General features: G+C 30.0%; 1 protein-coding gene across 11 annotated transcripts in view; it reads left to right on the top strand.

Annotated features, from left to right (window-relative positions):
• LOC130655137 (uncharacterized) overlaps positions 1 to 26,246 on the top strand; it is a 32,214-nt gene extending 5,968 nt beyond the window's left edge. For 4 of the 11 annotated variants that reach the window (XM_057457839.1, XM_057457837.1, XM_057457841.1 and 1 more), the window contains 26 exons: positions 157 to 295; positions 373 to 608; positions 1,392 to 1,539; positions 2,511 to 2,611; positions 2,984 to 3,182; positions 3,362 to 3,491; positions 4,173 to 4,419; positions 4,490 to 4,553; positions 6,168 to 6,255; positions 6,386 to 6,558; positions 7,541 to 7,665; positions 12,002 to 12,053; positions 12,436 to 12,541; positions 12,730 to 12,878; positions 12,957 to 13,076; positions 13,417 to 13,530; positions 14,759 to 14,869; positions 16,142 to 16,258; positions 17,114 to 18,112; positions 18,220 to 18,539; positions 20,826 to 20,968; positions 21,193 to 21,328; positions 21,972 to 23,283; positions 23,442 to 23,471; positions 23,599 to 23,750; positions 25,001 to 26,246. In XM_057457839.1, the coding sequence (XP_057313822.1) occupies positions 157 to 295; positions 373 to 608; positions 1,392 to 1,539; positions 2,511 to 2,611; positions 2,984 to 3,182; positions 3,362 to 3,491; positions 4,173 to 4,419; positions 4,490 to 4,553; positions 6,168 to 6,255; positions 6,386 to 6,558; positions 7,541 to 7,665; positions 12,002 to 12,053; positions 12,436 to 12,541; positions 12,730 to 12,878; positions 12,957 to 13,076; positions 13,417 to 13,530; positions 14,759 to 14,869; positions 16,142 to 16,258; positions 17,114 to 18,112; positions 18,220 to 18,539; positions 20,826 to 20,968; positions 21,193 to 21,328; positions 21,972 to 22,016 (4,062 nt within the window). In that variant the 3' untranslated portion in view covers positions 22,017 to 23,283; positions 23,442 to 23,471; positions 23,599 to 23,750; positions 25,001 to 26,246. Of the gene's footprint in view, positions 1 to 156; positions 296 to 372; positions 609 to 1,391; positions 1,540 to 2,510; positions 2,612 to 2,983; positions 3,183 to 3,361; positions 3,492 to 4,172; positions 4,420 to 4,489; positions 4,554 to 6,167; positions 6,256 to 6,385; positions 6,559 to 7,540; positions 7,666 to 12,001; positions 12,054 to 12,435; positions 12,542 to 12,729; positions 12,879 to 12,956; positions 13,077 to 13,416; positions 13,531 to 14,758; positions 14,870 to 16,141; positions 16,259 to 17,113; positions 18,113 to 18,219; positions 18,540 to 19,797; positions 19,867 to 20,825; positions 20,969 to 21,192; positions 21,329 to 21,971; positions 23,284 to 23,441; positions 23,472 to 23,598; positions 23,751 to 23,891; positions 23,938 to 25,000 lie in introns of those variants that run through there. The other 7 variants (XM_057457840.1, XM_057457844.1, XM_057457838.1 and 4 more) reach the window with 7 other exon arrangements.
• Positions 26,247 to 26,696: the final 450 nt, after the last annotated feature.

Here is a 26,696-nt window from a genome sequence, read left to right as displayed (position 1 = left end):
GTTTTGACCTATTAAAAATGCAGCTAAGTGTGTAAAAATTTCAATAACATGTTACTGCGCAGAATAAGAAACAGACTAGGAGTTTTGTTTATGGCTAGACTAAAGGGGCATACAGTGACTTCCTGTAACACTTTTTATTTTGTTAATTCACTTTAGGTTTTTAAGGAAAATACAGAGGTATCTGCAGTTTTTATTCCTTTATGGCAACCAACACTAATGAAAAATATGAGAATAACAGCAATTAGCTGTGCAGGACATTGTAGTATGAAGGTTGAAATTTATGGTTATGATTTAGGTATGAATTTTATTTTATGTTTGTACAACCCTTAAATGTTCTAATAATTATGGAATTTTCTTTTTGTTTTAATTTAGAATGTTCACAGATTATGAATTTGAGTATATCTGTGAATAATGGTGCATCTAGAACAAATATGAATATTGACAGTCCAACTACATGGTGTTTAAAAGGCATTTCAGATTATGTTAATGTTACGTTTAACAAACCAATAGTGATCTCTGGAATTGTTTTGCAAGGAGATTCAAATACAGATGGCTGGGTGAAAACCTACAAAGTACAATATGGTGTGCGTAAAAATCGATTCCTTGAGGTAATGGTTTGTGCTATAATACACTATTAAGAATAATCATATATGATTTGTCATATATTTATCAAACCTATGATATTTGGTCATTATGATTAATCTTATACAAATTTTTAAAAACTCGCACATGTTTAACTTATATGATTAATTAGAATTCAAAATACCAACTCCAGAAAGTGAGCAATACAAAAAATGAAACTTTTAGCGTATCTTTATATTCGTTGCTATAAGTTTTGAGGAATTTGCAAGTAAAAATATATCAAAACTATATAGGAATAGCAAATTTTATTTCAGAAATTATTGTATCAAATAAGCATGCTTATTGTTGTATATTTGTTGCTTTTCTCTAAACACATCTCACTAGCAAAACAAAGCTTTCTCTGCTTTATAGCCAGCATGCAACCTTTTTCTTTTGTTTTAATTTCTTTTTTGCCATAAACTACAATAACCATCACTGCAAGAACCGCCTTTTTGTCCAAGGTTGTTTATTTTTGGCTTTCCTCAGGTATGTCAGATATGATTAATTATATAGTGTATATGAAAGAAAGTTTGTGATTTTTTCTTAATTTCCATTTTAGTATCAATGCTAACCTTAATGAGGGCCAAATTCTGCTGCCAAACATGTTTCCTAATGCAGATGTCTGTGTTTTGATAGCTGCTACAAAATAATTATTTGACATATTTTAATGGTGGCTAAAAGAAACAGTAAAGAAAATTTTTCTTGAAAGGTTAATGAAAAAGGAATATTCAAAGCTTTCCATATTTAAGATTTTATATGTTATACTTTAGAATCTAATTGGTGTATCTGAACGAATATTTCCATTATCTGTAAACTGGTTAAATCCTCACGTCGTAACCAGTTACTTGTATATCATTGCGACATCTTGTAACCATAATAAATGCTGTTTGAGATTCCAATTGAAAGGATGTCAATTAGGTATAAGAAATTTTATTAGTGGGGGCTGTTAGCACATTTATACTTCAGTTTTTGATAAAAGCATGAAACTTTCGACAACATACTATTTATCACACATGAAAAGGATTTTCTGAGGAAGACACACTCAAATGTCATGTGATTGCTGACGTCAGCATTTTTTATCTTTGTAAGGAAAATTTTTTAAACTTAGACTTATAATATGCCAATTGATAGGATATTAAGTGGTGATTAATTTGGAATAGAAAACATGGGTTGAAAAAAGCCTGGAAACGAGTTATATACAATATAAGTCATGTTGTCGACAGATTTTTTTTGGGAAAAATATAACAAGAAAAAATTATTTTAGCAAAAATAAATCAATGCATGAACATTTAACATAGCTATAAAACTGTTAAACAATCTCCTCTACAGAAACATGACTCTGTGCAGTTTAAACTCAAGCTTTTGCAGTAACATTTGTTAGATGTACATTTCTTCTTGCAACAGTATTTGATTGGCTCTTTGCAACCATTCGATACTTTCCCGATGGTGATCCAGTATGGTGTAATACTGGAAAGCTGCAAAAATAAGAAATAAAATTAAAAAAAGAATCTTGTCTCTTTCCAGTGTTTATAAACTGCCTATTTTATTTAAAACTCTTTGAAAAGTGAATATAATAAGCAGAGTATATAAACAAGCATATAAAACATCATAATGTCATTTTAAGTCTTAAAATATTGTTTTTATACATGGCCAATGCTTCCGTTACTCCTATATTTTTTATGCAGTTTTTGTTTCCTTTACCAGCAAATACAGCAACAGTGTTCACATCCAGTAACAGCATACCAAAACTTGAAGTATTAACACTTTTTATGTGCTAACAGCCCCCACTAATAAAATGTTTAGTCTAGCAAAAACAAAAATTATCACAATTTTAACTTACGCTGCTGTAAGTAATGTAATTTTTTTTTATTTTATCTAATTTTCTGTAGATCTCAAAAAGCCTCATTCCATAAAAGCAAGTTTGTCTTCATCTACAATCACATTTACTTGGAAGGCATCGACTTCACAACCTCTCTCAGTCAAATATCATGTATGTATTTGGTATATGTTGTATGTAATTTCTGTTTCAAGACCAATATTGTTTAATGTATAAAATGGCAGAATTTATAATTTTTAATTGACTGAATTCAGATAAGTATTTATTGAATACGTCTTCTTGTAACTAGCTTTTGATTCCGAGTTGGTGTATGTCGGGAGAGTTAATTTTAGCAACAACAAAAAAGGAATTTGCAAACCAGCTAAAGAAACTTTTTTGCAAGAATTTAATTTTACAGATCTGTATCATTCCAAATATTTCTGTTCTAAAAAAAATCTGATATTTAAGTACAATAATTAAAGGTGGTGTATTGTTTTTTCAAAGGACTTTATGTATGGATTCTATATAGTTGATTTTTTTTCTTAGCTTGCAATATCAGCATCTAAGGATTATGAACATAAACACAACTTTTCTTTTCAAACTATCAACACTACCACATCTGCTTTAAGTTTCAACGTTTTTAATGTTAACGTTGCAGCAGCTCGTGTTCAGATTAATATTACAGCAGATATTCAAGGCGTTACAGAATCTGCCGCACCGTTCAACTTTTACATTCAACCAAAAAGTAAGTTAGTAAAAATTAGCAGATTAAAAACATCTTGAACATATAACTTATTTCATTATTTTGTTTTGTTTTGTTTATTTTGTAGTTGTTACTTTTCCTGCCTACCTAATTTTGCAATTTAGTTATGACAGAGAAAAATTTATATTTAAGATTGTTTCTTTTAATATTGGCTTTACTAGAACCACCACCACCTGGATTTACTAAGATTAATTGTTTAAATGAAACTAACAACATTACGAGTATCACATTATATCGCAACATTACGTGTATAACATTGACTTCTTCGTCAGATAGTAATGGACCAATCAGGTAAGTTAGTTACAACCTCATTACGTTACAAAACTAGTGTGTAGATTTATCAAGATTTGTATTGTATATAGATTTGTATATAGTCTTATATAGTCTTATATAGTCACCCTAATGTTTTCAGTATGCCTAATATAGCTTTTATTAACTAAATTAATCAATCTGTGTGCATATATGAGGAACTAAACAACTAGCTTAGTATTTTAATATTTGCGCTACCTATAATTCTTTCTTTTGACTCACAAAAAAGATTTGTTTCGTATTTTCAAAGTCATTTGCCATATTTGCTTTTTGGAACCCGCCTATGCAATTCATGGTACATCATTATGAAAAACTTAAGGTTAAGTGTTTTGATGGAAATCATGTTTGTTTATTTTTAAATGAATTTTGTATTTGTCTTTCGAACATTTGCTTACATTTTCAGTCACTGTTTTTGTTTTGTTTTAACCTGTGAGTTTTGGTTAAATTATTTTTTTATTATTGAGTTGGATACCAAATGACTTATTAACCGTTAGCTTATCTGTACGAGAAAATATAGACCTTTGTTACTCAAACCAGAGTTTGATCCATATGTCATAAACTCTTTCTATATTCTCCAATATAAACTGGCTATATGGTTAATAAGCCATTAAAATAACAGTATTTTGACTATAACGACTGATGATACAACATTGATTTGTGTAGCTATTACGAAATTGTGATATCAACTACGAGAAAGTCTAATCTACCAACTCAGCTAAAAAAACAAAAAGAATCAGAGTTAAAGAATCTTGATTATTTTCTTGCTGCTATGGTGTATGCTGATGATCTGTCACCAGATGGTATAAAATATTACTTTGTGGAAGGCAAAGAGTACGTTGATGGCTTAAATGCAAGAATATCAACCATGGAGAAGTATTACCTGTATGCTCGAGCTGTAATATATGGAAATGTGAGATTTGTTTTTTTTATATCAGCAGTGTTGCTTCGCATATTAACTATTGTAATTATTTTTTTAATAGGATATCTCAAAACATGGATTTGACAATATCAGCTACTTTGGAAATTTAACTCAAGTTACAATTGGTAATTTTCTCTTTATAATTTCACAGAGAAATTACTATGTAATTGCACCTTTAGATGTTTTATTAGGATCTTTAGCAATTAGTCTGAGAAGTTACTTTCTGATTTCTTGTATTATTTTTTCTCATTAATCAAAGTGTGCATAATAAAACAAATTGCCGCAATGAGAATGATATAGTTGCATCTGGCTTATAATTTTTTTATTGTTTCTTTTGTTTATATTTTGGGTTACCACCTGTTGTTTTGAAAATAAAAAAAGGCAAAAAAAACCGAATAGATGTATCAGGATTTAATTTTTGGTCAATATTTTTCTGGGATTCGCCCCCCCCCCCCCCCCCCCCCACCCCTCCCTCAATAAGTTTTCATTGGGAATTTCAAATTGAATCAAACTTGGCAACTTATAGTGCATCACACAAGAAATAAAATGGCAGCAATAAATTGCCCGAAAATTCGTTTTTTTCCGATTTTCAGTTAAAATCGGTAAAAATCGGGAATCGGATTAATCACGCATCAAAAACATGGAAAATTATTCTCCTTTATGAAACAAAGTTGTATTGTAAGTTTCAAGTTTTAAGGATAATCCTAACAAGAGTTATTATATTTGCTCCATTATAAGTGTTTAAAAGTAGCGATTTTTCATTCTGCTATTTGTGAAAATAGACATTTTATCCCTATTTAAGAAATGACGAGAACAAACATGTCAACATTTCTGAAAAATATTGGTATTAACTTAATATTAATATGGTATTGGTATTGAAAGAAAATCAATTTTTTTTCAGAACTTAACATTAAAACTTCAACATTTTCACCCTTGTTAAAATTAAAGCAAGCAAGTTTAAATGGTACAAGACATCACTACTGTTACTCATCTCAGATTTTCAATTCCGATGCACGAATTACGCTACATGTTTTATGTTTTTTAAATGCTTCTGTTGCTATCTCTTACTGCAATATGTCAATATCTGTTTAAGAACAATAGAGGGAAAAAGAAGAAAGTGACCATCCACTATTTTTGTGACTTGTGGCTTTGTGGTAGAGAAAGTTGCTTTGAGTGCAGAAGGTCTTGGGTCCAAATCGCGACAAAGTCATGCCAGAGTGATAAATTAATCCTTTCTGCTGAAAGTTAAGCATGGGAATGATCACAGGCGGTTGTCTAGTGGAGTTGCTGTTGTGCTTGCACACTTTCATGATATAAATAAGAGGATAGTTCATGAAGAACAAATGGAGACTATCCTGGGTTAATTATAAGAATAATAGACAAGTGACTTTTATAAAAAAATGCTTCTATAACAGCCACAGTCTAAATCTTGCACTTTTGCTGTCTTGACCAGTGTATTTATATTTCACTACAGCGAAATAATTTGTGTGCAGTAACTGAAAGCCATCGTCATTAACCAGATATTAGATAAATGTGTATCAGCATTGAAAATCCACCTTTTGTATTTCTTTATTGGTTTTTTTTTGCAACTACCATGCAAGCACATTACATTAAAGTTCAGTCAGTGAGTCAAATAATAAATTTTAAATATGATTTCAATTACCAGATGGTTAGCTATTCTAAAAAAATATGAATATGAAACTAATTTACTTAAAATCGAGTTTAACATTTTTTTTTAGAACGCGATTCCTTAAAGTTACTTGTGCCAGAGATATTTGTCAGAAACAAGACTTCAGTTAAGCTGGTCAAAGGACCGTCAAATTTAAGGTAGATATTTATGTTCTATTCTTCTTCCAATCTGTAAAAAATTCAGCATATTGCAGATAATATTTTGCATTTCAACGTTATTTTTCCTAACTAGAAGCAATGTACTTTCATTTTATGATTGTGATTTTAGGTATATGTATATTGTCATCATGAAAATTAACAGGACAGTATGGCAGGAAAAGGAACCATTGTTGTATAAACAAATTAACTTGAAGACATATGAAACAGCAGATTATGACGAACCATACATAGCTGGTGTATTCAACAAAAGACAGTTGCTTACTGTTGGTGATTTTGTGTTAGGTCAGTTAATATTTACCGTTATTAGACCTTCTTGAGTTTTAAATAATATTAAAATATAACTATAACCCAAAATCAAAAATAAGAATAGTCATTTGCTTCAAAAATTAAAGCAAACTGAAAACATCAATGACTTAAATTTTAAAACTAAAATGTTCCTGTCTGCCTCCATCTTTACCTTCCCACTCAACACTATGTCTTGAAATATATTGACAATATATTCACATTGTACTCTATACAAATTTTTAGGCCTAAACAAAAATGCGTGTTTGGGATTATTTTGAATTGGTATTTCAGCTTTGAGCTTAAGAATTTTCTGAAATTTTCTCTTATAGACTTACATAAGCCCCTTCAGACACAACCCATCTCTTCCTATTTAAATTTCAAAATAACTAATACTTGTATTAAAATTTATTATTGTTTTCTTGTGTTACTTTTGCATCAAAACATCTAGAAAGACAACATGTGCTTGATTTAGTTTGCTAGTTTTTAAAAACAAAAGTTTATGCGGAATAAAGTATACTGGAAGTGATTTTGTTTTTATTTCTTTACCTTTCGCATTTGGTAAATTCTGGGAAATTATTTTCTATGAAAATGTAGCTTCTTTATTGCTCAAACCTTGGGACAAATCAACAAAATATGTACAAACCAAGTTGGCTTTTGTTTGACAATGGCAGTGACAGTGTCGTTTTGGGGGACAAAAAACAGAAAACTTTCTTGAAGTGGAAAACAGCCTTTACTATAGCATCACCAATTTAAAAAGCTCCACAGCAAATTTAGGGAAGTTCTGTAGTGCTGCGAAATAGAAATCATAACAACAGCCAAAATACTACCTCATAACAAGCTATTTGAGCATTTTTATTTTGTTCTATTTGACTGCTTAATTTCCATTTTTAATTTAAACGTCTGCATTATGCCATTTTTAGTGTTTTTTTTTCTTTAATTTCGTGATCTAGCGATAGCTTACAAATTCTAAAATTTTTAGGAGATAATTCAACCTATACGGTATCCACAAGTCATGCTTGGAAAACGAATTTGGTAACGGAGTATAGAAATGGTCCTTTAGTTGATGGAGAAACGTATGCTGTATTTCAGCGAATACAAGTGAAGGTAATATGAATACTTTTTCATTAAAAATTTTAATTAATAAAAATATATCAAACTTTCTTGTTTGTATTGATTTTTAAACGAGAAGTTTACCTAAAAATTTAAGTCAAAATTTGAAGTTTCATTTCGCACTTTTAACAAGAAAAGCTAAAACTTTGCTTATCATTGAAAATTCAGTCAAAATCTCCAGCCCCTTAAATAAAAAAAGCTGCCTCAAACATGATTTATGACGTCAGTGTATTCAGATAGTTGTTCCTGTAAAAAGAAAACTGCAAGATTCAGTCCGAATAAACCAGGTGAGAACGCGGCTAATGTTCGAAGAAAACACAACATTCAGGAAGTGAATTATTTTTTTTTGAGATTTTATTGAAAAATATTTTTTGGGTAACTTCACCTTTATCATTATTATAAAACTGTTTATGCAGGATAGCCTCTGCAGTTCTATTGGTATTGCTATAAACGAGGGTCATGCGAAGAGGGTCCGTAGTGCAAGTAGACGACTGTCTAAGATATCAATCTTATTTCCATGCTGAACGCTAAGCAGAAAGGATATATTCACACTTTCATAGTTTCTGGCATGACTTAACAAAGACCTCCCACACAGTAGACCTGTAAACCTACAATTCAAAAGCCTAACAGAAAAATAAGCATAACAAACGCTAATTCAGTCTCAGTTTATTACTTTTTATTACTTCTTATTTCTAAACAAATTTCCTCTTTTAAATGTTTTTCTGCCACAATTGCCAACTTGGAATAAACAATGCACTTAGTAAGTAAGTGTACCCATAGGTAAATCTGTCAAGTAATTCATAATATTTCATCACCTCTTGTGAAGGGGGGTTAAGTCTTTTTTCTGAATTGGAATCTATTCAAATAAGGGAGATAGGGACCACTATGGATTACAGTGTTTTCTCCAAGGAACGAAAAAGCCATGTTATACTGGATTAATATCGTATTTGCACATCATAACCTAATTGTAAACAACTAAAAAGTTAAACTATTTTTGCTAACTGTTTATTCCCTATCACTTTCACTATTGTCACTTCCTCTGACTGTTATTATAATAACAATATCTACTTTACTAAGTACATTTAAGGTAAGCAAAGATGATGTTCTTGCTCCTTATTCCCTGTCACTTTTACTATCTATTGGGATCAATATTATTGAGATTGTTGAGAATTATTCCTTCAGTTGACAACTTTACTTGATATTGTAGGGACATGGTTTTGGAAGCACAAAGGCTGGTCAATCTCTTTTTAGTTAGAAAAAGCAACCAACATTGAACCTGAACGATTTTTTCTCTATCATTTATTTCTTCATGACATTCTGCTAACTTCTAAACAGTACTAAATACTTCATTTTGTATATTTGGGGAAAGTGCTCTGGGTACTGATGAAGTCCCATGCTGTTGATTTTTTTTTTAATTTGACTTGATTGAAGCATTGTTATGTGTTTTGAAAGGGTACTGTTAAGTCATTTAAAGCATTTTAACCTTCTCTTCTTTTGGTTTCACTACGCTGGTGATGCTGACAAAAGAACTTTATGATGGAACTTTCTGGTTACATAAACATTTTTAAGGTTATTGTTTGTTAGCCTCTAAATAGATTTACCAAAGAAAAGTTTTAAAGTCACAAGATTCATAGTTGACCATTACTTTCACCGTGGCGTTTAACTATCAGACATTAAAAAGATGAAAACAAATCATTTTTTATAGTGTCAGTTTGGGCTACTAATTTGTCTTTTCACTGTGCTAGTTATTTTCATGTAGAAATGGAACAATTTCGTTTTAAAAGGAAACTAATCAGCAACCAATTTTATCCTGCAGAATATGACTTTGATATGAATCTATTTATAAATTGTAAAACAAAAATATTGATTTACCTGAAAAATACTAACTCAATTTGGACATATAGAGAGATCAGCCTTTTTTTATTCTGAAATAGTAATATGAAAGTGTAAACCATTTTCATTTTGATCTATGGTGTTTGCAGCACTTGGGAAGCTAATGTGCAGGTTGCATTATACCAATACACCACTGTTTCTATAGTATAAGCTGAAACCAGTTTCGTTAGGCAATGGCCTCTCCCAGGTGTAAAGAGTTTAACAAGTGCAACACACTAGATTGTTTGGTTGGTACTTAACCTCTGTGCATCATTTGGTAATATCTCGTTGATACATGTTAGTAGAAAGGTGAGTTGCAAGGGAAATACACCTTGCCTTCCAAGTATGTTTCAAAGGCGTGGTATCCTTGCCTTGTTTACAACATGTGCTAGGAAGATTACATCGGATAGGGCAGTCGGCGGAGCAATTTCCCAGCAAGTAAGAGGTGGTGGGTTAAGTCCCACTCAATCTGTCATCCTTGCAGCACTTGGGCAGTTGATTCGCAGGTTTACTTATACTGATTTGTGCTTTTCATTGTTTCTTTTCTCACTTAAAATAACTGTGAAGAGTATTCACATTAACTTGATTGTTCTTGAATACAATTATAGTGCTCCATTATAAACAAACAAAACATTTGTTGATTGGGAGAAATTTGTGAAAAAAACCATGAAAATAAGAACAAAATGAGCCTTAATTTTAAAGTCGTGTTCTTACTACTAAAGGTGAATTGATTAACATAATGACACTTGTTTGCTCGTCCCAGGCCTCTTAATTTTTGGCTGTTGACCCCATAACTTGGGATCTGCCTTACAATTCACCTTCATAATATCTATGCGTTGATAAAGTTTGAATGCACGTCCCTCCACAGGTTTAAAATTACTGATGACAAAAAATGTCAAAAATTGCTATTACTTAAATATAACATCATAATTTATGCAACATAATTAAATCTAAAATTATTTAAACGTGAATATCTATAATAAAGAATATCGAGAACGAAAAAAGCTTTTTAAAAAATTTAAAAAGACTTGTTAACCAACTTTTTAAGCTCCATAATATAAGCCGAACATCATTTTATACCTCAGGTTCCCTTTAAAACAGCACACAGTTATTACTAAATATCTGTGTAATGGCACGCATTTATTGATGGATAGTTAGACACTTTTATATTTTATTTGCCTACCAACCCTATTTTAAGGACTCAAATGACTCCACCAAGTGAATTCCTGTTTTTTCTGATGGGTGAATTACCACGGATTTACAGGCTTAGCATGACAATCACTAACAATGTATGCAATTTCTACGCCCTATGCTGTTTACTGGCACCCCTGTTTGTATATTTTACCAGGAGCAATGTCAGCTCTAGGGGTGCCTTCCATACTTCATACTTGTCACATATTATTTAAACGTCATTTTTAAAAAACTCCTGCCCACACAACCCCCCCCCCCCTCCCATCCCTTCACAAATTCTAAAACTAGAGCCACAACCTTAGAATTACTTGTTATAGAGCAAAAAGCACAGGACCCATGTGTTGAAACCAGTCAATAATATATCCCATAAACTTCAAGTTTGGCAAAAACATTTAGCACAATAACATCCCTAACTATTAAATCCTGTGGTATGTTATTTTTCACAGTCATAAACTCCACCTTGAAACATCCGTCGTTATGTATGGCAGAATGAGTATGAAAGGAATCAGCTCACTACCAGACTGACTAAAACAGAAAAATATGCCTCTTGTTTTTTATTTGAACTATCCATCTTGTTCGAATTTTTCCTGAAAAGCATTGGAAACGAAAATAAGAGACAACACTTAAAATCTCCTTTAGTAAAAAACACTCTTGATGATGATTCTTGAGATTAACTGATAATAATTATGATCAACCCTTCTTGCGCTGCCTTTATGCGCCTGTTGAATCTTGAATTACCTTCTTAATATAATAAATATATTTCGGCTAAGCTAAATTGAGTAGTAAGAGCAGTCAGCCTCAGAATTTTTTTGGTTCTTGTAAAAAACGTGTAATAATTTTAATTAATATTTATTGAAACAATGCATAAACCTTTGTGTTTTAAAAACGAGATAAAGTTGAACATATTGGTCTTTATGTGCTCAACTCCATGATGATATATTTTTGCTAAAAGTATATCAGGAAAACGTTAACATGCGTTTATGCTCCAGGGTAGATTTTTTTGGGGTGTTTTTTTATTAAAGTCTATTAACTGTGAATCCGAAAATGCGTTGATGCCTTATTAATGGCAAATTTATCAGTATTTCTGATAGCATTTTATTGAGATTATTCAGCTCTGCAGTTTAAGAGTTATAGTGTGTTCAATTGATATAATAAAGGTGTACTCTTAAAAAAAGTTTACTTTGCGTATATAGAAATCGGATATTAATTATTAATTTGTTTTGACAATTTACTAAAGGTAATTGCAGAAATCATTGTTTTACTTTAGGATGTGTTGTCTTCTACAAGATGGTCTAGATTATTCGTTTACCATAGCAATTGTAGGTACTTTGTTTGTTGCAGGTCTGTTGTACAAAAAAGAATTCCGAAACAAAACAAAGAATGAATGACAATAGGCTTAATAATATAAGAAACATGTTAATATATGAAATAATTTCGTACTCTAATTTATGTGAGGTGTAATACCATGCCGACAGTACCTATGGATATGCAACTTTTCTTCTTGAATTGTTTTTCTCCCAGAACAACATATTTAATCTTTGGCTTTGACTTATAAGGCATTCACTAAAGTCAAGGAAGTGTCCTAGTCAATTACAGTGTGAAAAATTACTTGTTAGTTGAATGTTATAATACAAATATCAATTGCTTTTGTCTATCAGTTAGCGTTTACAAGTATGCATGAAATGCAAACTTTATTTTTAGCTCCAACAAATTACTCTCCTCCTTCTTCAAATCTCTTATTGATTATTGGCATTTCAGTGGGTGCGGTTACTGTATTAGTCATATTGGCAATAGTAGTTTTCGTTAGGTAATGGTTATTTTTAGCTTTTGCATTTAAAAAAGAAGATCAAAAAGTAAAGAGTCTTGTTTTTTTGCTTGATTTTATATGAGTTACTAGAATAGCATCACAATTCACTATTGGGAGAGTTCTGTGTAAGGGTTAGGTACAACATCCTGCATTTAGGCTATTGATTATTTTGTCTCATCTAATTTTAGGTTTAGGAAATATACTATTTCAAATATAGAAGAGATTGATAGTGATAGTAAAGGGAACAGTATTCAGAGTAAACATAAAAACGACATAGTTTTGAATTACCGGAATCTTGTAAAAAACGACCAAGACAAACTTCAAGAATGCTGTAAAGGTATTGAATTAAAAATTTTCTCATTAAATTAGGATGAAAGTCAGTATGTATGATGTGCTCTGTTTTTATTATTTTTAGAAGTTGATGTTGATGTCAAAAATTACATATATTACCAAGACATGGAAATAAAAGTTCAAGATTGCAATCACCAAAATCATGACAATGCTGATTTACAAAAGCATGGAGATTATTATGAAGGTATTAGGTTACATTTTTTTTAAGGTCGACATGTAGCATTTAGGGTCCATTTTTTTCAACTTAGGAAACAGTTACCACATGTACCAACAACACTTATCAGAGCTGATAAAAAGGACTGATATCTGGCCACAAACACTGCCACATTAGTTCGCCATTTTAAAAATGGACAGTTCAAAAATAAAATAATTATTTTGTTGTTATTTGCATAAATTATCTGAATACATTAGTTTGTAAACAAACATGGCCGAGTTGCGCACGAAAAAATGGATTTGTGGTACTTGTAGCCAGATATTTTGTGGAAAAAAATGGACCCTTACTATTATACTATTATTACTTTAAGAAGTCAAGAATGTTGACCAAAGTAACATTTATGAAAATGCGGTTATGGAAGTTGAATATGAAAGTTGTGAAGATTTTGTCAGCCATAGTCTAACCAATAAAGAATGTTACGAAGGTACTAGTCATTTTACATGTCTTAGGCTTGCATCCTTAGCAAAAGTAAAAATTTTGACTATTTATCATGCATCCTTAGCATAAGGTGTATTACATTTGTCTTTTCTAACTTTAACTTTCTGCGCTTTCTGTGTCACAACTTGGTTTAGCATTACCAACTGACAAGATATAGGTATTATGAAGTTTTTTAGCTCTGTTAAGACCAGATTTTTTGATATTGGATAATCCTTTTTTATTAAGGGACTTTCGCCACATTTAAAGAAGAACTTCACGCTTATTCCAAAAATGTATTACACACCTCCAAATACATTTTGAGGTGCAAAATATTATATGTTGGGATTGTTTGGATTTACTAAATTACTAAATTTTCTTGAAATAAGCCATTTAATTGCAATAAATTTTAGGAACATTTTAGACCAAGTCAACCTGTCTTCATATTTTAGGTTACACGGTTAAATTTAACCTTGTACATTGTTATATTATAGTTCTCAAAATAGGTTTGCTGCGAAACAGTGCCTACTGTAAACCTGTAGGTTAGATAAAAGTAATTTTGAGGTCTACAAATTAGTCTAAAAGAAAATCTGCAATATTTTGTCCATGTCTTTAACTAAAAATTTTCAGAACCCCTTTTTGTATGTAAGCAGGGCAAAACATGTATGGATTCCTTTTGACTCTTTTTGAAAAATCCGCTACTTGTTTTCCTGATCATGATTTACATTACATGCGAACAGACAAAATATGACTATTATTACAAGAATTTTCTGTTTCCAATAAAAAGTCTTGTTTTTTAAAAGTCACTCAACGATCACTTTAGAAGTGAAAAAGTCAGAAGTCAGAAAATTTAGCTATTTTAGCTAGCTACTGATGTAGCGTAATGTCACTCCATTAATCCATATACCATCTGATATACTATATCTGTGTTTTGTACAATATTTGCAATGATTGTTGATAAATTAAAGATATTATTTCGGTTTTTCTGTTCAGTATTCATATTATTGTGGAAATTTTATCATTTCTTAAACATAATAGTTTCGTAGGCGCCCACTAAACTATCAAGAAAAATGATTTTCCACAATAATATTGTTGATAAAGGTTGTTAGTGATGAATTTTTGACCTAAAAAATTAAGGGAGTGTTTATGTCCATTATATTTTTGTTTTTAGTACAAAAAGTGTGAAGATTTTGTTATTACCCATTCCTTAAAATCAATAAAATTAACATATTTTTTAGAAGTTGATATTGCTGATAAAAGTGATGTTTATTATCAACACATGAATATTCAAGATGGGGAGTATCAAGATCTTATAGCCAGTGATTTGAACAATCAAGAATATTATAAAGGTCTAAAATTATGTCTTTTGAAAATTGTTAATCTAATAATTTCCAAGATAGCACATGCACATGTTTGGATGCACAAACAATAGTATAAGCAATAGCAAAGCATTATTCATTATTATTATTAAACATATATTTGGCATCCATCAATATACGATAAAAAATCTACAAATCTATAAAGACTGAAGAAATGCTAGTGGCAAACAAATAGAGTAGGATCGGAAGGAACTAAGCTCAAATTAAAAAACAAAGTGCACAAGTAAGCGGAGATAAACTAAGAGAAGCAATGAGGGAAAACAAACAAAATGAGAAAATAGAAAATCTTCATTATGAAAAGTTGATTTCATTATGAAATGTCAACCTAATGTGACTATGAATTATGTTGCTATATTTTTCTTTTTTCTGATAATTTTTTTGTTTTATTAATTGTGTCTTTTTAAAGAAAACAACACAAAAAAGTTAAAAATTAAGGTGGCATTCTTCTTGACTTTAAATCATCAAGCTTCAGTGAAATCTCTCTATAGAGGACACCATCAGGACGTCATAGTGTCTGCTATAGGGAAGGTGTTCGCTACATAGATGTTTGCTTCAAATTGGCCTATATTGCCTCGAAACCCTGCTCTGCAGTGTTAATGTATAGTAAAGTCGACCGTAAAGTGTGCCATTGTTAGATTGTTTTTGGGAGACAAAGACGCCGAAAGACTATATATATTTCAACGATGCCATCTTTGATTTATAAAAATAAAACAAAATCAGACTTTACAAAAAAATTCAGATTCTGGTTTATCTTAGTGCAGACAGTTAATATTTTAAAATTGTAACAAATTGTATAGACAGACTTCTTACAAGACTTTTATATAACCTATTGTTGGGCATGTCTGCTATAGAGAAGTGAGATTTGAGAGAGGTGGTTAAAACAAATTGGGACATTGAAACGACGGCCAATGTAGAAAAGAATGCTACGCTGTGGTCATTAAAAAGAACAAAAACTATATAACAATCGTAAACGTGTGCAAAAAATTAAATTAAATAAATATAATGGAAATCTCATTGCGTTCTTGTTAAGAATCACAAGACTCTCCTTTATTTCGAGTATATAGTCATGTGGTTCTTTAAGAACAATAGAGGAGTCGTTAAAGTTAGCGAGGCGATCACACTCCATCATAATGTAGAGTGTTTTTGCCAGCCATGTTTTTAGTAAAAAAACCTGTAGAAATTTCGTTGTTTGTTCCTTAAACTGAATCGTGTAAAATCAGTAAATAGCCTTTATGTTTTTAGAATTTCATCTTGCTGAAAAACATGATAATTATTATCAAGACATGGGCATAAAAATTCAAGAAGCCCAGTATCAAGATCTTGTGGACAGTGATCTAAACAATCAAGAAAGTTATAAAGGTATTAAATTGAGTATATTTTTTGAAAACAAATGTCAATGTAATAATTCTGACTTAATATTTAAGAGAAACTTAACCCTTCAATTAAATTTTCTAATGGTAATACTGCAGTAAAAATACCATTTTCTCATCATCATTTAAAAACAAGAAGTGATAAAAAAGTTCTACTTAATTTCTATCAGTTATGTAATAGATGTACAATTATTAAATTCAAAATGGTGCAAAATGAGATGAAATGTGATGTTGTAGTTTATCTTTTTAATAAAAAAATTGGCACTTAGAAGTAAAAATGTGAAGATATGTTACGGCTATTTATAAAAAGTTTGGCATTTTCTGCACATAAATGCAAAGTCTGCAGTTAAATAACATGCAACATTGGAACAACAGCACATTTTTGTAGAGCCAGAAATTTCCATTATTTTTCACTGACAACCATTAAACTTTGAATCTGATTTCAGGCTACCTGCTACAGTAGCGTTGATAAACTTGAACACTTCTGGATAGAAATTTTTTTGTTTCATATGTATTCGGATTTCTCAAGCTGATCACGAGTTATGGCAAATAGACAGAATTTTAGCATTTTGACCTTGCTGTAATTCTAATTTGCCTCCGACAGAGTCTAAACTTTTTACTGAATATCATATGTGAAGTAAACAAACAGAAATGAAAATTTAACTGACCTTTTTTGCCGGCTTTTTTACCGGTAAAAAACTAACTATTAGGACTCGAATGTGCAGGGTGACATTTACCAGTAGGATTTAAAACAATCACATATATATTGTGAAGGTTATATATTTTTTCTGTATGTTAACGGTATGCGTTTTAAATTTACATTTAATGCTTATGATATCTTTAGAACTTGAAAATTGTAAAAATCGCGTGCATTATGAAGACATGACTCTAACAGCCCAGCATGAACCTATGGATAAGGTGGAGTTTTCAAAATTTTTTACCATGCAGTCAAACTGTGACTTCGAAGAGATTAAAAAACAAATAGATTTGTCAATAAAGAATTATGAGTATTTTTACTTCCAAGATGATGCTACAGCTGTGAATGAAGTAACTGAAATTCCATCGGATGATGGTCAAATTGGTTACAGTATATTTCAACATGTACAGACAGATAATTCACCTGATATGTGGAAAATTGTTTTCCAAAAGAAGTTTCAAATTGTTGTTCTTATCAAACCATATGATGTTTTACGATCACGGAAAATCCTTGATTTCTCAGTAGGAGAGTCAAGAAAACATGGAAATTATAATATATATTTGCATGAAACGAAGGTACTATCAGATCACACAATTGAAGAGGTAGAAATCCTCTATGGAAAGCTGAAACATAGATTTTGTTTATATGAAATTATGGCATTGCCGTTGAAGGAGTATATTGATGCGACAGAATATTTAATGAACATATGCAGATCCTTAAAGCAAACAGCTCTAACCTCAAGCAAAACAAAAATTTCTTTTATTGACATTTCTGGTTGTGGATTTGACATTATTCTGATTATTGTCATTCAAAATTTGATAAGAATGAAAAAAGAAGAAAACATTGATATTTATAACACCTTCAATATGATTATCCGTAAAGTTCCTTTATTGAATGTCTGCTTTGAACAGTATCTACTGATACATAAGGTGGTTTGGGAAATCATAACACATGGTAACAAATATGTGTTACTTAGAAAGTTGAAAGAAGAATGTAATAAAGGTAAGAAGGATATAAAAGGAAGATGTGTCATTGAAAAAGAATTTAAAGAGTTAATTGATTTACAAAAGTCAATCAAAACAACTCTTATTGCTTCCTCAAGTCCTTCTAATGTCTCAAAAAACCGTTTTCCAGAAATAGTTGCATGTAAGTATTTAAGTATTTGACATTATTTTTGTTTCGTTTTTTATATTCAATTTGAAACCACAAAAAGTTCTGTATTACTGGTTTAAAAAATATATTACTTTCTTTAGGTGACAGAAAACGTGTTATTCTATCACAAAGATCAGATTACATAAATGCTGTGTATGTTGATAGTTATGAAAAAAGGAATGCTTTTATTGCAACACAAGCTCCATTAAAAGAAACCGTTCTGGATTTTTGGAACATGGTTGCAAAGGAGAATGTCACAAGCATTGTAATGTTGTATAATTTCAACGAAGGAAAGGATGCCGAGTATCCTGTGATTTGGTTAGTTCCAAATGATAATCTCGAAGGAATCTCAGTTAAATTGGTTTCTGAAGCATCACATGGTGTTATATTACTCAGATATTTTCTTTTAACACTAAAACAAGTATGTAATTTTCTTTTCGGTAAAACTTTCAGTTTTAATTTTGAATGCTGCTCAATGTAAAACCTCTTAAGAAATGCTATTTTAGCAAAAAGAATTTTTCTTAATTTTTACAAGAAAATTTTATTTAATATTGTATCTATCTCTAAAAGGTCATTCTTTACTTTAATTTGCGCAAGTAATTTATAAAAATAAAATTTAATTTTTGCAAGAACTACATTTCGTTAATTTGGCGGAAAATAAGTTTCATTACCTTATTCCTCTTTACAGCCCGTTGTAAAAAAAAAACACATAGATATTTTGCAAACAAAACTTGGGGAGAAAAAATTAAAGCTGCAGCATATGGATATCGTTGTATATTACTTTAAGTCAACAAATAATATCGAATTTCTTTGAGTACTTTTACTTTTTTATTTTCTTTATTTTTTTTTTTTTGGGGGGGGGGGAGTGGGAGAGGGGGGCTATATAAAAGGAGGGGGTTGAATAACTTTTTAAGTCGCTGGAGGAGGGCTAAATACAGGGAGCAGGCTAAAAAGAGGAATAAAGGTAATTAATTTCTCAAATAGCAAGTTTCCTAATAGTTTTCGCAGTAGCCAATTTTTGCAAAATTGCTGAAAATTCACAAAACTTCCCATGAAAATTAATTTCCTTAAGGTAATTTGAGGCACACAAAAATAAAAGTTGTTGCACTGATAAATGTAAATTGGCTGGCTGTAAGTAATGGCGAGTATGGTATTGACTTTGAAGTTTAACTTTCCACAGATAATATACTTTGAAGTATTTCTTGAACTTATGCATGAGAATGTTAGTAAATACTGCCAGTAAAATATAACATTAACTTACTAATGACAAGCTACTAACCACAACTATCTTAAAAAGATGAATCACTATTTATTTATTTTGCATGGCCCTTCTTGTGTGGATATAAATTTATTTTTTAAAACGATGCAAACCATCAACAAAAACCTGAAGAAATCATATTTGGTGACGTTTATAAAGTAATTCCGAAATAAAATTTCCAATTTTTTTTTTTTTTTTTTGGGGGGGGGGGGGTGATTTTGCATGCTGTAAGAACTCTAAGATGTTACATGAATTGGATTTTGACTCTTGGCTTAAACTCACATATCAGAAAGATTCAAGCTAATGCAAGTTAGGGTGAATACTGTATGTTAAAGTTAATATAAATTACTAGATTGAAACTAGGATTTTGAGACAGCTAATAATATTACCAACTTATCAAAACATTAATTGTATTTTTTAGGTTATTAACTAATAATAGTAATATGCTAATAAAGAAAGGAAAAATTTAACAAAGGCCTTATTATTAAAGGTATAGTAATAGGTTTAGCATTTAATGTGATTATTAATTCACATGAACATGTGAGTCAAAGAATAACAGTAAGTATTAGAAAACTTATTTATGCTTTACAATCTTAGAAAGAATTGTTGAGACAAGTGGCTTTTTGTCATTTTTTAAATATAGACAAGCTGTCAAATACTTGATATTTAGCACAGGCGGATAGCTAAATCTGCTAGTCACATTTTTTGGCACTGCTGTACAACAAAATAATCCACATCAGGGCGTACAAGGCCTCGTCTTAACATCTATATTATAATACCCGTATACGTCTGTCTGTCTGTCACGCAAAATGGTAGCTTAGCTGCGTACATAGCGAGATGCACGCAATGCTGTATAAAAAATACGGGAAAACCCATGGATTTTTCCACGGTCTAACGACTAGTATTTTCACACTGTTGTATGTTACACTGGTTGTACATTGTAAAATTTCCCTTTACCCCAACCCATGTAAGTTTGATGGCAATTACACACTCATATGAACATTTCGTTTTATGTGTTAATTATAATTTAGACAGGTTAGAAAATTGTATATTGTTTACATGTATGATATATCTAACAGAACGTGATATTCACTATTACACTTATTACAGCTTTTTGCAAAAATAAGAAAAAAACCTTGTCATTGTACTGTATCAAACATGTAACATTCTGTTGACTAGAATATGCATTGATAAAAGTATTGTCACTTGGGACATGTTTTTTCTCTTAATATTTTGTATCCTGTGTAATGAACGAGATACTAATTAAAGAATTCTATTTTCTTGAGTTTGTGCTAAAAGACACAGAGTCATCAGTCTGTATAAACACCTAGCAATCTTTATTTTCACTTTAAATTTCGGGATGTCTAATTTGTGTCATACAAAAATTATTCAGTAGAAATTTAAATGTTGCACAAATTATAATAATCCTATTATTTGTATGTCAACTAGGTAAAACGTTACGTCAACATTTTCCAACTTACAAATTGGTCTCTTACCAAACTTCCAAGCGTTAAAAATGTTATATCGCTAATTGGTGAACTTGAAAAGTCTCAGGAAAGACTTGGTGGTGGTACCGTCGTAGTAACATGCAGGTATAGTGCTTTTGCTTAACAAATTGCATGTCCTTCTTTTTTGCTGAAAAATCTTGCAAATCTTTTATTTCCTCTTTTTTAATATAACTATTGTATTTCTAAACTAGACATCATTCATCTTATTTTGCTGTAATGTTTATTTTGTTATATTTACAAATTTCAACAATGTATCACAACATTCACAAAAGTCACGCATTGTCATTTTATATTACTTTTGTGTATAGTGATGGTGCATACCGAACTGGAACATTTATCGCTTGCAAGAATGCACTGGATCAATTGAAATTGGAGAAAGGTGTTGATGTGTTCAATATATTAAGATGTATAAGGCAAAGCCGACCAGAATTTGTGCTGAATAAGGTATGAAATAATAAAAGTACTTTTAAAACTTTAAGAATTGATTGCGTGAAACAGTCGTAAATAGTTTTCAATAAATCTGATAAGACGTAGGCAAATGGAGCGTTATCTTATAAAGAAAAAGGGGAAAAAATAAGACAATTACTTTAGTTGTTGAGTTATAATTGTTTATGCTTTGTACAATATGGTTTGACGTAAATAGTCTAAATGACGAAAACGTGCAGGATGATCTGCTACTTATATATAAATGTTTAAAATGAAAAAACAATGCTTAAGATCTCACACTGAAGTGTTTAAAGGTAATAAATTTTACCTGTATGTGTTTGTGCAAATAATTTTTTTAAGGTGAAGATATAATTTGGGTTTTTATGTATTCAGTATTCATATTAATATTGGAGATTTATCATTTCTTAAGCATAATAGTTTAGTAGGCGATGTTTTGGAAGATACTTCTCCCATTACCAGGCAAAGTATAATGATGTTGGACATGTATTTGTTTATATTCTCTATAAATGGATGTCCAACATAATTTTACCTTGCCAGATGATGGAAAAAGGATCTCCTGAATTGTTACCTAGTAAACTATCATATTTAAGATATAATAAACTCTCAACAATAATATTAATTTTTAATTTGTTTGTTTTAGCATCAATATGGCTTTATTTATGAAGTTGTTAGCACAATGTTTTGAAGAGAGTGTTCGTACCAAAAAAGCGACATAATTTTCATAAAATGTTGTATGTTCACGACTCACAAGAAACATAGGTGTTTATATACGTGAGAAAAAGCACGATATTTTTTGTTTCAAATTTTAAGTAATGTTTTAGATAATATTTTGTGATTCGTTTGCGTTGTCAAATTTTACTGAGTAATTATCATAGGAGCATAGTTTCCTACGTGGTTAACTACGGACAAGTATACCTATCTCTAGTTGTAACACTTTTTTTTCCACAGCCTATTATTTTATTGGGAAAGGGTTCAGTTTTTTCTTCAAGCAACGCTGTTGAACATTTCTTCATGAACTAAATATAAGTTCATGTGATATTTAAATTTTACCCCAGAATTTTTTAATCATTCTTTATCACCATTTTTTAGTACATTTACCTTTTCATTATTCTGTAAACTATTGGAAGGAAATTGTATTATTACTTCAAGTTTATCTTAATACATAAAGATTATCTAATGTTCAACTTGAAAAATTGTAAAATCTAGTGGTGTTGGCATCACTGTTTTAAGAATGTAGTTATTAAATATACGTATACGCTTTAGTAAGTTCTAATAGGAAAACGATTTTTAGATCATTTTATAATAGAATTACTTACACATAACATTTTTATGAACTATAATTTTTTACGAGATGCTAGAATTTTTATTTAAAAGTTTGTTTCTTTTTGACCATTGTTGATATGTAATTAAGATGCAACACCCCTTAGTTTTTGTTACACAAGCACTTTTTCGCATTGTAATAAATAGTATGATGGAAATGATATTTCTTCACTTTTAGTGCAAGGTTGTGGTTGCTCTAGTTAAAAATTTTCATTTGCCCTCAAAGATATAACTACAATGCAATGGCTTCACCAATCTTACTTAACTCATTGACGTCAGTCTAATGCATTCACATTGTGCCGCAATGTCAGAAAAATTAACAAATAGGACATATATTTTTCGGCTACATCGAAGGAAAAAATATATCCCCTTTGCTTGTCAAAAACATACGGATAGATAGAATGTATTGCACTTTATATCTCATTACATTGTATACCATCTTGCTTTATTTGTTAAAAAAAATGTGCTACAAAAATTTGTCTTACTGTTAATTGTAAAAATTTATGTAATGCTTAGGGTAGATAGAATTAAGATTTAACATATTTATTTTACAGTATGTATATTAATATTGAAACGTATTATCTTAAATATCAAAATATTTTCAAGATTTTGGTATAACTCGTGAATTACAGGTATTTTGTTTTATTTATCTCATTTTACCGTAAACATGCTCGGATACAATATTCTACAACAAGAATATTATTTAATATGTTTCACTACTGTCAATAACTATACATGCCTTGTTCTTACATATCGCGTTTTTGAATTTTGTTTTATTTGCGTTTTTTAGAGTCATGAAGAATTGTTTCTGTAATATGTGGTTAGTATTATTTTGTTAGTTGCATCACCCTATTTATCACCTGATTCTTAGAAGACCTTTATATTACAACTATTTTTAAATTATTTTGTACATAGTTGTCAAAATGTTTAATAAATTTTTTTGTCAGTATGTGAAGATCGCACCTCTCTTGGCATATGGAATGGTCTAATCAAATCCATCATATAGTACTTATTATAAACCATAAGACTATATTCTGGTAGAGCATGGTATGGAGGTAGAGGGAGTAATGTGGGAGATAACAAACAAATGTAGTTTCAGGTATTATTTAGATTTATTCATTTTGTGGTATTACATCTGGTATTTCATCTGGTATTTTGTTAAAGCCGTGTAAAGCTGTGTAAAATAAGGTTTTTTTTTATTGAAGATAGTGATAGCTAACTAGCTGACTTTCTATCTTAGGTGTATTTTGATAAAAGAACAAGTATTAATAGAATTGCTATCCAAGGTAATATCAAAAAAATTAAACTTTTCATTTTTCAAGACTTTGGTCGGTTTAAGCTAAAAAATATTAAAAAAACATTTCAGCGTAAGCATTCTGGTCAAGAATGGAAGAAAAAATCATTTGCAACTGCTGTGCATGCTTTGTTTGGAACATAAAATTTGTTAACTGTTGACAGTATAGATGTTTCATTCTGTCTAACAAAAATTAAATCACTTTTAAAAGTTCTTGGTAATCGAAATTAGGTTTGATGTGATGAAATATAGGAAATCCTTTTTCCCTTTTATTTTAGCTATTTTTGGCATTCTGTCTTGATGAAATGAAGTCTTTTTTTCCTTTTATTTCAGCTATTTTTGGCATTCTCTCTTTTTTTCATAAGTTCATTAAGAAATGCTGAAGGTAAATAAAAAAAGGCTAATAAATTATAATATATCATAAAGACTTGCAGCCCATTGAAAACAATATTTCAGCTTATCGTAAATTTAATCTGGTTTTTTATTTTATGATCTTAAAAATATTGAACCTATTAACATACATAGCATCAATGTTTGTGAATTCATATTATAATTTTTCCCTTTAATTCTTTTAGTTTCGTAATTACAAAAAACTACACTGCAAATTTAAGTAAAGGGAGAACTATGCATGTGACGCACTGAAAAGATCTCATAAAAGTGAACTTTATGAGTAGCACCTATTTAAGTTAAAAGGCTAAGAAGAATCTTTTTAATGCTTTTTAATGTGAAAGTCATAGAAGAATTTGTTCGTTTTTCATAATTTTATTTAAATAACATCTAATTATTGTTGGTGAGTTTACTTGCAACAATATATAAGCCAAATTAAGACTCCACTTATATGTATATGTGATGCTAATGCTGTTCCTGTTCAATGTTTGAACCATTAAAATGACAAACAGATAAAATATTTAATAAATTTACAGGAAAAAAATCATGCAATTATTGGGTTTTGTAGTTTCTTTTTGAGATTTTAAGAAAAACTGCCAAACATCTTACTAATGTTTTATTATGATACTGAGAAATGCTATTTTAAACTCTTTTTTTATTTCGTTTAGAATTCACATCACATTGTTCATGAACTTGTTGGCACATTGTTTGGAAGACTATTGGCATAGTTGCATAATCATATTATATTTTATATGCAGAACTTCAAAATGACAAGAAACGCAACTGATTTATATATGTGACAGAAAACATTGTAATCTTTTGTTAACATTTGGTATAATTTTACATGACATATTTTGATTTCAACTTCATATTAATTTTACCATCCAGTCTTTCTGACTAAATTTTTACTTAGTTGTCCTGTGCCAAAAGTAATTAATAAAAAATCTCAAAAAATAATGTAAACGTTGAAATTCTGGAAAACCTGAAAATTAATTATATACCTTTCCCATTTTTGTATCTAAACACTGTTGTTATAAAAGTTAGTTTTAAATAATTTTTTAAATAATTCCATTTTTTTTATTTTTTTATTTCGTTTAAAATTCACATCACATTGTTCATGATATTGTTGGCACATTGTTTGGAAGACTATTGGCATAGTTGCATAATCATATTATATTTTATATGCAGAACTTCAAAATGACAAGAAACGCAACTGATTTATATATGTAACAGAAAACATTGTAATCTTTTGTTAACATTTGGTATGATTTTACATGACATTTTTTGATTCCACCTTCATATTAATTTTACTATCCAATCTTTCTGACTAAATTTTTACTTAGTTGTCCTGTGCCAAAAGTAATTAATAAAAAATCTCAAAAAATAATGTAAACGTTGAAATTGTGGAAAACCTGAAAATTAATTATATACCTTTCCCATTTTTATATCTAAAGACTGTTGTTATAAAAGTTAGTTTTAAATAATTTTTAAATAATTCCATTTTCTTAAATTTTTTTTATTAACCTTATTTTCAAGGTATGTCATCCTGGAAATCTATTTTCAAAATTTGAATTTTGATAATCACCGAAATTAATGCTCTACAAAATGTGAAAATTTCACAGAATGTGTCAACTGAAGAATTTAGTCTTCTTAAGCAGTGTGTTGATATGAAATAAAATAACATTTTTTGTTATTTGAAATACTATTTCTCTTATTTATTTATTGTATTTTCTATTGCATTTATTTGTTATTTAAACCCCAGCACATAGTCATTAAATTTTAAGCACGCTTTGTTTTATATTGTAATAAATTGAATTTATTTTATTGAGTAATAGAAGTTAATAGAATTACCCAGTTACAGTGCAGCTACTTTTTGATGCATGGTATCACTGACAATTTTTTATTTTCAGTCCTGGAGCTGACTTGTTTATGTTTTTTGTTACTGTTTTTTGTTTTGGTTCTTGTTTTTGCACTGAATGAATTGGACAACCCCTAAAAGGAAGTTAACACATTATTATAATGACACCTTTATATATTTAGCATTTCAAGTAACTGTTTTTTAATAAGGCTTTATGGGTAGCTATTTTTCAACCAATTAGTCACCATTAGAACCCCAATCGTATTAATCACAAAAGTGAAAAAATGTGCGTAAATTGTCGTAAACTACAATCTTGTAATATGATTGGTTAATTAAAAAAATCAGCTATTTGTTGTGTGTTTTTAAACTAATTTTAGTTAAGTAATTTAAGTACGCAATTTGGTAATTTCTCCCATACTATTTTTCTTTATCATTGAGTGTTGATTTTTTACAAATAATATGCATACTATCAATATTTCAATTCCATTTTTTCTATGTAGTTTGAA

This window comes from Hydractinia symbiolongicarpus, chromosome 8 (genome assembly GCF_029227915.1).
Source record: "Hydractinia symbiolongicarpus strain clone_291-10 chromosome 8, HSymV2.1, whole genome shotgun sequence".
Taxonomy (NCBI): Eukaryota; Metazoa; Cnidaria; class Hydrozoa; order Anthoathecata; family Hydractiniidae; genus Hydractinia; species Hydractinia symbiolongicarpus.
Note: the sequence above shows the minus strand (reverse complement) of the source record. Positions and strands in the feature narration are given on the sequence as shown.